At 42.3% G+C, this 12641-nt stretch overlaps 1 protein-coding gene across 1 annotated transcript in view; it reads left to right on the top strand.

The window, feature by feature from the left end:
• Positions 1-201: 201 nt before the first annotated feature.
• Positions 202-12641, top strand: part of LOC144270318 (glypican-5-like) — a 599436-nt gene continuing 586996 nt past the window's right edge. The window contains exon 1 of the mRNA XM_077826708.1: positions 202-397. Coding sequence (XP_077682834.1) covers positions 202-397 — 196 coding nt within the window. The remainder of the gene's footprint in view (positions 398-12641) is intronic.

Consider the following 12641-nt stretch of genomic DNA (forward strand, 5'->3'; position numbering starts at 1 on the left):
TCGCGGGGTTCGGACGTGCGAGGCTGCTCAGCTGGTGCCGGCGTTCGGAGGCAGCAGCGCTCGGTGCCCGAGCGGACTAAGACCCTCCCAGTCTCCTGCGGCTCGCAACTTCGCCAGGGGCCGGTCCCGCTCCTGGGCACTGATTAGCGGGGGGCGCGCTGCGGTCCCTGGCTTGGCTCTGCCCCCGGGGGGAATGTGGAAATGGCCGGTGACAGGAGCCCTGGGGTCTTGAGCCGGCAGCGTTTCGGGCTCTTGCTGCTCGCTGCGGCGGCGGCGGCTGCTGGGCTGTGCGGCGGGGTCTCTGCAGTCAAGTCTCCTAGCTGCCACGAAGTGAGGACGGCGTTTCAGATCCGGCAGATCGGCCCCCTCAAGCTGGTTCCCGATGTGCCCACTGCTGGTCAGTACTGTCCTCTTAATCCTTTCCCCCTCCCCAGCCACCCCGCGTTTGCACCAGGCTCCTTTGGGAGCAGGGGCTCTGAAGTTTTCCCGCCTGGACACGCTTTAAAACCTAAAGGAAACTTCTTTGGAAATCTGGACAGAGGCTAACCAGCACCCAGATCAACATCAAGACAAGGGGGAGACCTAAAGTCCCCAAGCCAGAGAGAAGGAGGGTGGGAGGATGCAATGGAGTTTAAATAGATGCGGACAACAGCAGATGAACTTTCCTGCAAATAGTTCAGAGACATGAACGCATTTGGGGATAGTGTCCCCTTTAAGAACTGGTTGAACTTTTCTCTTAGTCACCCTTGCACAGGTTAGGGGCAAAGTTGGGCAGATAATGCCAGCCCCATGCATTTTTCTCAGTGGAGGAAAGGGCAGCGATCATAGGCCAAATGGGGGAAACAGTGCCAACTAAAACTTAAATGTATGTACATTTTTGCGACAAAGTTTCATGACTCATTTTCACTGTGGAGATCTCTTTTCCCACCTCCCTTAGAAAGTTCCCTTCAGAAAAGCATCTGAGAGTGTCTGACTGTTGTGGTCCATGTGGCTTTTAAATACAAAACAAAAACATCAACTTTTTTGGATGTCTGAGAAAGATTGAAGACAGGGAACAAAACAGAGAAATGTTTTCAAATTTCCCTCATAGCTAAGGATACTAGATACTCTTTATCCTTGACAAGTCTTAGTGCTCTGCTCTTTCCAGTTCCATTTTACACTCCTGTGTTTACTTTCCAAGAAGTTGTTATTGCAACAAATCTCAGAACTCAGTAAATCACTGTGGCTCTCTGGATCTGAGAAGACTTCTAAAGTCTCTTGGGTCCCTGCCACAGAAGAGGACATACATTGCACCATGCCGCATGGCTAGGAGTGGTTTAGGTTTATAGGGCCAAATTATCTCCTGACCTAACTTCACTGGAGAATTTGACCCATACAGTTTTGCGGCTACATTCATGCAAAGTGGAAAATTTTATAGCACCAGTTTTTAACTAGATCATAGGTAGGACAAAACTGGATACATTTGGCACATATTAAAATCAAAGGCAACTCTTTTTTTATAATTAGAAGTAGCAGCTGTGCTTTTGCTAGTACTTTTTTTTAAAAAAAGTGTGCTAATATAGTTCATTGATTGTCTCCATACATCGGATTTCACTAAAATGGTATGAAAACAAGATCTGAGAATTTCCTATTCATCACCGCGTTTTTTAACTTTCAAAAAAAATGTTGTGATGTCTGGGAAAGACTTAAGACTGCAACATTTTCCAGAATCCCTTACATATAAAATGGATGCATAATGGAGTCAACAGGGAGCTCTTATCAAGTATAAAGTAAAGTTTGATTTTTTTTCTTTGCTTTCTCTAAACAGATGCATGGTAATTTTCTAATTCAGAGGCAAGATGAATTGGGGAAAAGGTTAGGACTGTTTTGTTTAGAGAGGTGAATAAGAGGCAACATGGAGGTATAGAATAATAAACAGAACCTAGCTTTTACATCGCTAATATTGTATCTGTAATATTTATCCCATGTACATTAATGAATGGTATGGAAAAGATTGGTCAGGTGTTTCTATTTAGCTTTGCACACAATTAAAGAACAAACCTATTAAAAGATACCTCTTATACACAGTCCATAATTAACCTGTGGAACTCATCATCACCGGATATTGCAGAGGCAAAGAGTTTTGTAGCGTCAATGGTTAAATACTTATATGAATTATCATCTATCTATCTGGACACTTATATCTATGACTATAGCATGCCTATGTTTTAAGAATATAATTCAAAGAGCTAGGATCAAAAGGCATCAGGACTGTCAACCCTGGTGTTTCAGGTCATAAGTCAAATATTAACTGCCTATGGTTAGGAAGTGATTAAGGCTATAGACATGCAATTGCATAAATGTCCGCTTAGGTTGGGTTTTTTTGTTTTGTTTTTTATCCCTTTCTCTAAATCTTTTGGGGTCTGATCCAAAGCCCATTGAAGTGGAAAGACTCCCATAATCTTGGGGTTTGGATCAGGCTGCTGGTGCTGGCCACTCTCATAGAGAGAATACTAGACCAGATGGACTGTTCCGTTATTGCAAGTCATGTGTTTGTAACCCACTGTGTGGAATCAGTGCAGGGGGTCATTTCCTTCTCCTTGTAAAGCACTTTGAGATCTGTGGATAAAAGTTCTTGTGACACAAAGAGATTCATAGGAGCAGTGTTTTGAAAACCTGAGCTATTTTAGTAGTCTCTTGTGCTAAAAATAGTAGACACCAGGAGTAGGTAGGCACTACAAAAGGGTCTGAGGGATACGTATAAAAGCTAATGAAATGTGTGATGAGACTTGTCTGGACACAACCTGTTTTCTTGCTTCCTAAAATATGCCAGGTTATTTTTGCAAAAGAAGCATTTCTTATACCTCTGTTTCCCTAGTGCTAGATTGTGACTTTCCCATCTGTCCCATATAAAAGGTGGCTTATATCTGCACCACCCCAGAAGCAGACCAATGAATTAATTGTGACCTGGAACACTCTAATTCTTTCCTTACTCCCTGTATGCTCTAGGGAGGAGAATAAGTTGCTTCACCCCATTTTGTGGAGCAGCTTCTTCCCCCTGTGTGATAGGAATCTACTCTTTGGCTGGTGGGCACAGAGTCAAGGCTCCTCACTCCTCTGCTCCCTTTCCCACCCAATTGTCCACAATGGGAAGTATCGGTCAAGTGGCATCTGTTCTTCATGCTGTGACCGGAGTTACAACCTGGGAAGGCCCAGAGTGGTAAGGGGTGGGGTGTCTTACATCTCAGCTATGCATGGAACTATCTAACCCGGGGTGGGCAAACTTTTTGGCCTGAGGGCCACATCGCGGTGCTGAAACTGTATGGAAGGCCAGGTGGGGAAGGCTGTGCCTCCCCGAACAGCCTGGCCCTGCCCCCTTCAGAATCCCCTACCCATCCAACCCCACCCTGCTCCTTGTCCCCTGACCATCCACTTCTGGGACCCCCTGCCCCTAATCATCCCCCAGGATGCCACCCTCTATCCAACCCCCCTGTCACCTGACTGCCCCAACCCCTATCCACATCCTCGCCCCCTAGGACTCCCACGCCTATCCAACCCCCCGTCCCCTTACTGCCCCCCCCATGGAACCTCCACCCCATCCAACCTCCCCCTGACTGCCCCCTGGGACCCCTTGTCCCTTATCCAACCCCCCCCACACTTCCCGCCCCCATGCCGTTTAGAGCAGCAGGACTGGCAGCCACGCCACCCAGCTAGAGCCAGCCACGCCTCAGCGCTGCCCAGCAGGAGCTGGCGGCACAGTGAGCTGAGGCTGCGGGGGCAGGGGGACAACAGGGGAGAGGCCTGGGGCTAGCTCAAGGACTGGGCAGGACGGTCCCGTGGGCCGGATGTGGCCCGTGGGCTGTAGTTTGCCTCCCTCTGATCTAACCCCTAAGTATTTCAGAGAGCTTACAAGCTGGTGGATGACTGTCTCTGTGGGTAGAAATTAAAAAGCTGTTTCTGAAAGAAACTCTCCAAAATTAATGGAAAGCTTGCCTGTGTGTTTGTTTGTTTTCCATTCTCTTGCGAAACTCCTACTATCGTAGACAAAACAAGGGAGAAAGGGCATGTGTTCAGAAGGAAGAGATGGCCTGATGGTGTGCATGGTGAAGTTAGATTTCTCAGTGTACTGTCAAGTAGTAATCTGTCGTGATTTTTTAGAGGAAAGGTAGTCTTCATAGTGTGCTACTTTCACGTAGAATGTTCGTATTGACTAGCAAACTCTCAAAAATAAATGACGTAAAGAAGAGAATAGCTACAGATGTTTAAAAGTTAATGTGCTTTTAAACTTTGGCTGACATGGAGGTTTCCCTTTAATTAAGTAGGGGGAGGGAAGAAGTGCACAAAGGGCAATATTGATCTTCTCTGTGCATTAAGTGTTCCCAACTCCACCGCTTAACAATATCTGTTGTCAGGCTATAATGCCTTCTATCTTGTGTCCTCTTAATTAAGTATTAGTGTTTTCCAGTACATCAGTTCTTCATTTGGTTACCTTTATGGTTGTGGGGTTTTCTTCCCCCTGGCAGGAAACCACAAATTATTTTTACAGTGACCAGCTCTTTCTTTTATTGTTTGTCGTTCGTATTGTGGTAGCACTTTCAGGCCTCAGTCAGAATTGCAGGCCTCATTGTATTAGGCGCTGTATGAACACAAGATGAAAAAGTCCCTTTTGCAAAGAGTTTACAATCTAATTAGACTGTACACAGCAGAGGGTAATGCACACTAGGAGGGAAAGGGGTGAGGTGAGAGGAACAGTAGGAAGGTCATGCAGTTATAAAGGCTTGCTGAGGGCCTGATCCAACATGTATTGAAGCCAATGGAAAGAGTTCCCTCTGACTTCAGTGGCTTTGGATCATGCCCTGTGTGCACAATTGGATAGTTCTGAATCATCTGAATGGCTTTTTTTTGTTTTTTGCTTTTTAAAATAAATTTTGTCTCCCTCTGACCTGGCCAGCTGTAGTTGGCTGATTTCTTGTAGGCATCACAGCGGAGGTATGATGTGATGGACTTTACAGTTCAGTTGAGGGAAGGATCATCTCAGTAAGAGGCAACTGTGTCACTTTTACTGTTACATGTTTTTTATGAAGCTTGTAAACAGATGTAATATATGGGCTCAGTCCTGCCATATTTGGGTTATCAAACATTCCCTACCAGCAGAAGGGAGAACCCTACCTGCCCAAAGAAGTGTGATGTCAACATTCCTCCTTTTCCCTCCAGATCCCACCACCAAAACAAAATATTTCACTGTACACACAATTTACTCCCTGCGGGGAAGATAGGAGAAGGAATATGACCCATGTGACAGAGGTTAGTCACGTTGCTTAACATACTACAGGAAGGTGCTCAGATACTATAGTGCTGAGGGCAGTACAAGAACCTAATAGACTAGAATAGCACTTAGAAATCTGAGATGCACCTTTGCATATCAGGCTGAGGGAGGGTGTAGGATGCCTAGGGGGAGCTATTTTCCTTCTATAGGTGGTGCCTGTTAAACTAATAATAAATTTTTTTATAATAATTTTTTATAATAATTTTTTAAATAATTTTTTATATCCTAAAGCACTTTCCAGACTATGGGCCAGATCCTCAGGCAGTATAAATGGGTGTAGCTCCACTGAAGTAATTAATTGTAGTTCCTGTTCAATGACTTCAGTGGAACTCCTCAGCTGGGTGTAAGTCTGCAGAGATGGCCTTATACAGTAAATGCAGTACACACACAAGTCGCTTCCTGACTGAAATTCAGTTACATGTAGATTAGAAGAAGAGCGCTTGCATGCTGCACAATAGTGTGGAGAAGGGAAATTTTTGGCCAGGGACATCTGAGCAAACCACTACCTTATGAAAAATGTCTTGATCTCCTTAAGGGCCATTCACTGCAGAGAGGGCTTCTGTTTTTAAGATGTCATCTGAAAGACTCGCTTGCAATGACCTGCACTAGTCCTATTCTAAAGGGAGCTGTTGGGGATTTTCAGGAGCCTCTTATTCCAATTACTCCAAACTGAGGGAAGGTTGGGATGTTTTCCCTGTTACCAGTGGAATTGATTCAATTTGTGCTTCTAAAAATTTGAATGAAGAGCCTATGATTCCAGGGGATCAAGATATTTCAAATCCGATACTTAGACACCACAAGGTACTCAAACCCTCCACATCTGGGGCTGCTAGTAAATGATATATTGTGAGACTAGGAATTTATTTTTAAATTCCATTTGCACATATGCAGTGTTTAACATTCCCATATTTATAAGCTTTTCTGTGAAGCTAAGCATCATAGTATCTGCATGTCACCTGAACACTAATATCTTTAGCCTCACGGCACCCTTGTGAGGTGGTATTCTTCCAATTTTACAGGTTGGGAAACTGAGGCAAAAGGTAAGCAACATGCCTACTTTCACACAATGAGGTGGTGGCACAGTCAGAAACAGAAGCCAGATCTCCTGATGCCTAGTTCAGTCCCCTAACCGCAAGAACATCCTTCCTCTCCAAAGGCTCACTTTTGTCTCCTTTAATCTTGTTGACTAGCATGTTGTTACAGAAATAGTCCCATTGATTTCACTGGGGTGATTCCCAGAAAAAGTACTGCACAGTGTGAGTAAGGTTGGAAGAAATGGACTCTAAATCTATATCCTATTCATGAAAAATACCTTTGGAGGGATAGTTACTCCAATAATTTGTTACCTCCCAAATGGCTGCCTTCCTGCCCGTTGTGAAGGAGTATCTAAATATCTTCCTTGTCATGCTTACTCTTATTTCTCTATTACTTCTAACATACACAGGTTGCCCTGCCCATGCTCATGGACTGGTATTTGTCCTAATTACAACTTCTTTACCCTTCTGAGCCTGATCTCAGACCTTTACATTGGTAAATTAGTCTATTACCATGGATATACACTGAGTATCCAACAGCAAGATCAGGCATGAGTTAACAATTTACTTTATGCATTCACATAAAAACTGATTCTCTTTCTGAATAGCTATAAGAAATACATAGATTCCTATCAATAACTACTTGCTGCTACAGTATGCATATTGCACTGCATCAGTTCCAAGTGAAATCTGTGACAAAGCGTCCATTGAGTTAAGCAGGAGCTGTCTGAGAATATCCATTTAACATACCTTTTTTTATTATAAAATGGGTCATGCACTGCTTTATTTTCCTGTTTGCTCCTTTTATTACTGCTCAGCTCTTTATTTCTCTCATCTTAATTAGAACTGTGTAATACCCACCGCTAAAGGCGTGGTACTGAAACACATTTTGCTCACAGCAGCATTCTGCCAGTCACTCATAACTGGCGTATGCCAGATGCAAAATGTACTCATTTCATTGGCCCTGGAAAGCTTTGCCACATCAGAATGAGTGACTGAAATGATCTGTTCTGAATCGTAATTTATATTCAAGTTTGCTCCTAACTCGGATATTTGATACTAGTTGGGCTCCTGCTTTGCGCAGGGGGTTGGTCGAGATGGTCCTGAGGTCTCTTCCAATCCTAATCTATGACTCTGTGATCCCATGCGTTCAATTAATCAGTGATATAGTGCCACTGAAATCAATAGCGTTGTACCAGGGTTGTATATGAGGAGTTGTGGCTGGTGCTGAAGCCTGATTCCATTAATGCTTAGAAATGATGCAGAAGTTTTAGGTGAATTTTATAAATCTTTCCTTTCTGTTTGCTTACATGATCTCATGGTTTTCTGCAGAAAATCTCTGCAATTCCAGTTGGCTAGCCAAAGCTCCTGGATGGTGCTTTGTTGTACAGTATGTCCCCTTTTCCTAGAGTATATGAAATTCACATGTACACTAGATACACACTTGGCTTCTTCCTAGTGGTTTAAGGCACGGATTCTGGACCAGACTCGTGCAATAGTTGATAAAGCTCTGAACTGGGTCTCACTAGACCTGGCTTCTATTCCCAGCTCTGCTGCTGTCCTCCTGGGTGACTGTGAGCAAGTTGCTCTGTGCTTCAGTTTTTCCCACTGTAAAATGGGGATAATGATACATCTTTGGTGAAGTGCTCTGAGCTCTGCAGAGGTAAAGCAGCTATAAAAGATCAAGATAGAGCTAGCTGGCTGGCAGGGTGTCTGCTGAGGTCTCTTCATTCCTCCAGCAAATTCCTTCTTTGTGCCCCCACCTCCATAGCAGCCAAAGATTAGACTAGATCTCTGATCAATGGGAGGATGAATCTGAGGTCCTCCCATCCCCCAATTTCCCCACTCAGAGGGAAGACAGCTCAGGTAAGGCAGCAGTTATTCCAGAGGCCTCAGCAGTCTGCTTCAGATTGCTGCTACTGCACCTGCTTCTCTGCTGCTTCAGAATGACTGCCCTTCAGCAGCCTGCAGCTCCTGGGATCAGTGACGCTCCCTCCATTACTCTTCTCAGCTAGCATTTCACAGGTCTTCAGGTTCCAACCTTCCACTAGAAGTATGAATCTCACCAGGTTTGTTGTAGAAACAGGCAGGACTCCTGCTAGTGGCAATATTTTCCCTTCTCTCCCTCTGCTTCCCCCACCTCTTATAAATTTCTAGCCCATATGGGACCAGCTACCCACTCTGTAATGCCCTCCCCACCCTCCAGGTGCAATCCATAAGCAGAGAATCTGTTTATATTTGCTTAGTTTCTCATCAAGATGGAATTGGTGTGCCACAGACAGATGGAAGTCTCCAGCCTCCTATCCCTGAGCCTCAGGAAAACAGCAATATCCTCTGTGACTTTTGTATGAACATTTGGTTCAGGTTAACAAAAAGTGACTCTGTTTTAGTGATTCAGATCAGACTCTCCTCTAAACATAATAAAGGAAATTAATCCTCCTCTTGTTATATTGGATTTATGCTGTCCCTTTTATCCTCAGGTTCATCTTCCTCAACTTTAGCAGAAGCTGAGGAATTTGGCAAGTTCCCAGTGTTACAAAAAGAAAAGAGCAAATGGTCCCATAGTTCAAGTCCATACTCTGAGTTATAAAAATTCTTCAAAAAATTCTATAAAATGAAGTAATTAGGCTTTATTTATTAATTTATTGCCTTTCAATGGAGTTGGGGTCCTATCAAGGACGTTGATCAATTGGAGAGGGTTCAGAGAAGAGCCACAGAAATTATTAAAAGATTGGAAAACATGCCTGAGAGCCTCAGGGAGCTCAATCTATTTAGTTTAACAAAGAGATGGTTAAGTGGTGACTTCATTACAGTCTATAAGTACCTACATGGGAACAAATATTTTAAAATGGGCTCTTCACTCATTCTAGCAGAGAAACATTTAACATGATTCAATGTATGTAAGTTGAAGATAGACAAATGCAGTCTAGAAATGGAGTGTACATTTTGTATAGTGAGCATAATTAATCTCTGGAACATGTTACCAATAGTCATGGTGATTCTCCATCACTAACAATTTTTAAATTAAGATGTTTTTCTAGAAGATCAGCTCTAGGAATTATTCTGGGTAAGTTCTATGGCCTGTTTTATACAGGATGCTAGATGATCACAATGATCTGTTCTGGCCTTGGAATCTATAAACTTCCTTAGATTCCTTTGAAATTCCATCTCAAAACCAATAGGAAAGCAAGTTCCTCATTCTTCTGCAGGTATACTTTGGGTTTTAAGAAAGGAGCACTTTCTGAATTTAAGCATGGCTGTTCAGGGGATGATATCCATAGCATCTACCCATATCCTCATTAATATCTGGAGATCATGATTAAAAATAGACCACCAGCCTGGACATTCAACCTGAGCAAGAGCAACTGAAAGAAAAAGGGGTAAGAAAACCAAGGAAGGCAGCTGAATGACTAGATAGTATTTCTCTTCAGGTTCAGAAAAGGGACTTTGTATCCGTTTATATTCAACACTTCAAGCAGACCTAGAAGCTGTGTGGGATTGCTCAGTTAGTAGGGAAACCCAGAGGTTCTAGTCAGTGCATGAAAGCTAATCAAGTGGTCTTTCTCTTTTACTAACCAGGGGGTGAGGTTGAGAGGTGCTGTTCTTACCTTTCTAATGAAAGATGTGATAATCCCTTCTGTGGGACATTTCTAGCCAAAGAACCTAGGGGATGTGAGAATACATTTCTTAATGTAAAAATGCATGAGAGCACTGTAACTTACTGCTTTCACACCAGCAGTATGCCTCACAAGAGCCAATTTCTCATGTATAGATGAACTTGCACAGAAGGTCCACACCCATTTTGCAGAAGATATCAGTCTTTGTGCCCTTTGTTTCTGAAGCCTGTCTTTTCCAGTTTGCAGCTTGATTTTCTGCTTAGGCTCAAGTCATGGAAGGTTGACTCTCAAGCCAAGCAGTTAATGGCTGCACCTATCTACTGTGGAAGCAAGCCTCTGGTTAAGGCAGTTGTTGAAATGGTGGGAAAAGAACAGATTCCCTGCTCGCCTCCAAAAAGTTACAAAGGGAATGTAGACAGTTCTGTAGGAGCAGCTAGTCCTGTCAGGTTTGCATATTTCTTGAGCCAAATTTCTCTGCTTCTTCAGATGAAGATTGGACATATCTAGGCTTCATGTCTTTGATTAGATGGAACTTCTCTGTCAGATCCAGCTCCTTTTCCAGGAACAGTTACAGCAGATAACTTCAAGTCCATCCTGTCCAAGAATGACATATCTATAGACACTGGACTCCAGTCCTTTGTTCTAGATGCTTAACAACTACTTAAAACAGGTAGGTACTGTATATTGTCCAGATGTTGGAAGAATTCCCACAGAGTCTTTAATAACAACTTGATAGGATCAGCTCAACCTATGAAGAAATCTATCTACTACCTATCGGAGATAGAAGCCACAGAGCCACTATCTCAGCTGGGAAGATTCTGTTGAGCTTATTTATTTTGTTTCTCCTAAGATCTAGTGATTCCAATAGTGTACTCAGAACAAGTTTACTGAAAACCAAGGTTGCACAACATGGTCCTTTAAAAAGCTGATGACTATCTAGAGTTCTTTCTACACTAGCATTCCCATGGCGGAAGTTGAACCGGTGGTAACAATGGTAGGAAATGTTAGGAGTGATTTTTTGTTTTTTTTTTTATCTACAGACAGTACAGTAAGACTTTAGCCCTCTTTCTATTTATAGTAATAGGTTTTCTCCAAAAGGGCAGAGCTAATAAAAAGGGATTAACATGATAAATGGAAACAAAGCTTCCATAGTAATAGGCGGTATGTAAATCAATAAAATCAAAATTAGTAAGAGCTTTTATAAGAATTAATCATATAAGCTAGCATGAAGATGAGGATCATAGAAATGAAGATATATGTGAAATGTACTCTATACAATACAGCAGATTTTTCTCTTATCTGTAAAAATGTGTATAAAACCCTTAGACAAAATTCAGTGTATTGCAAAGACTTTAATTAGATCCCCATTACATGAAAGCATAAAATGACATGAAAAAAGGCATATGCTTAATAATACTTCATTAGATACTCCTCATTTATCAGTATATAGCACAGCATCTGCTTCTATGGGAAAATGTATTTTGATAGATCAGAATTAATTTCTTAACAGCAGCCAAGTCTGTGACACACTGAGAATTTATGCCCAGTCTTTCAGTCTTGTCAGTCGGTTTGATTAGACATCCTCGTTTAATGTGATTGAATCATCCTGGTTTACATATTATATGTTCTCTGAATACCTCTTTAGATGTAATACGTTTCATTCATATTATATAGAGTACTTTCTGTAGGAAGCACCACTAGATGAAATTATATGCATGCCTCACCTAATATATAACAAGTTTCAGAGTAACAGCCGTGTTAGTCTGTATTCGCAAAAAGAAAAGGAGTACTTGTGGCACCTTAGTGACTAACCAATTTATTTGGGCATAAGCTTTCATGAGCTACAGCTCACTTCATCGGATGCATACTGTATGCATCCGATGAAGTGAGCTGTAGCTCATGAAAGCTATGCATCCGATGAAGTGAGCTGTAGCTCACAAAAGCATATGCCCAAATAAATTGGTTAGTCTCTAAGGTGCCACAAATACTCCTTTTCTTTTTGCGAATATATAACAAGTTATCTTTTCTGTGGATAAAGACAACTGAAGCAACAGATTGTCACCACTTCCTGCTAAGCACTTGTGGACACATGCTGTTTTGGGAGTGGGGGAAATGCTTAAATTAAAATTGCAAAATGTTTCTGCATAATATTTTATGTTTGGATTTTTTCTGAAGCAGCTATAGCGCCAGACCAAGAGCTCAATCCAGAAGGCTAGCTAATTCAGGCATAAGTGTGATGAAACTTCTCTGATCAAGTGCCATTTACAAACATTGGTCTCTCACTGCAACTCCAGCAATGGAAAGGGTGTATGGTGGTTTGCAGATCATTTAGGAAAACATGGTCATTTTTCATCCAATAGTTAGGTTAACCTTGAGCTAGATTTAAACATTTTTTGTAATAATAATGGTACCCAGATTAGCACTTTACATGTCCTCAGTATTTAGCAACCATTAATCTTTAAAACACCCCTGCAAGGGAGGTAAGGAAAGTATTGTTATTCCCATTTTACAGAGAAGGAAGTCGAGCCAAGGAGGTTAATACTTGTTCAAGGCTACACAGTGAGTCACACAGTCCATTTGCCTAACCATTACATCACAGGGCTATAAATTTTATAGCTCAGAGGTACAATATACTAGACTCTTACTGCAATGCAGTAATAGAGGTTTCAGCTTTTTGTGGTAAAT

The sequence above is a fragment of the Eretmochelys imbricata genome, chromosome 9 (genome assembly GCF_965152235.1).
Source record: "Eretmochelys imbricata isolate rEreImb1 chromosome 9, rEreImb1.hap1, whole genome shotgun sequence".
In the NCBI taxonomy this organism is placed as follows: Eukaryota; Metazoa; Chordata; order Testudines; family Cheloniidae; genus Eretmochelys; species Eretmochelys imbricata.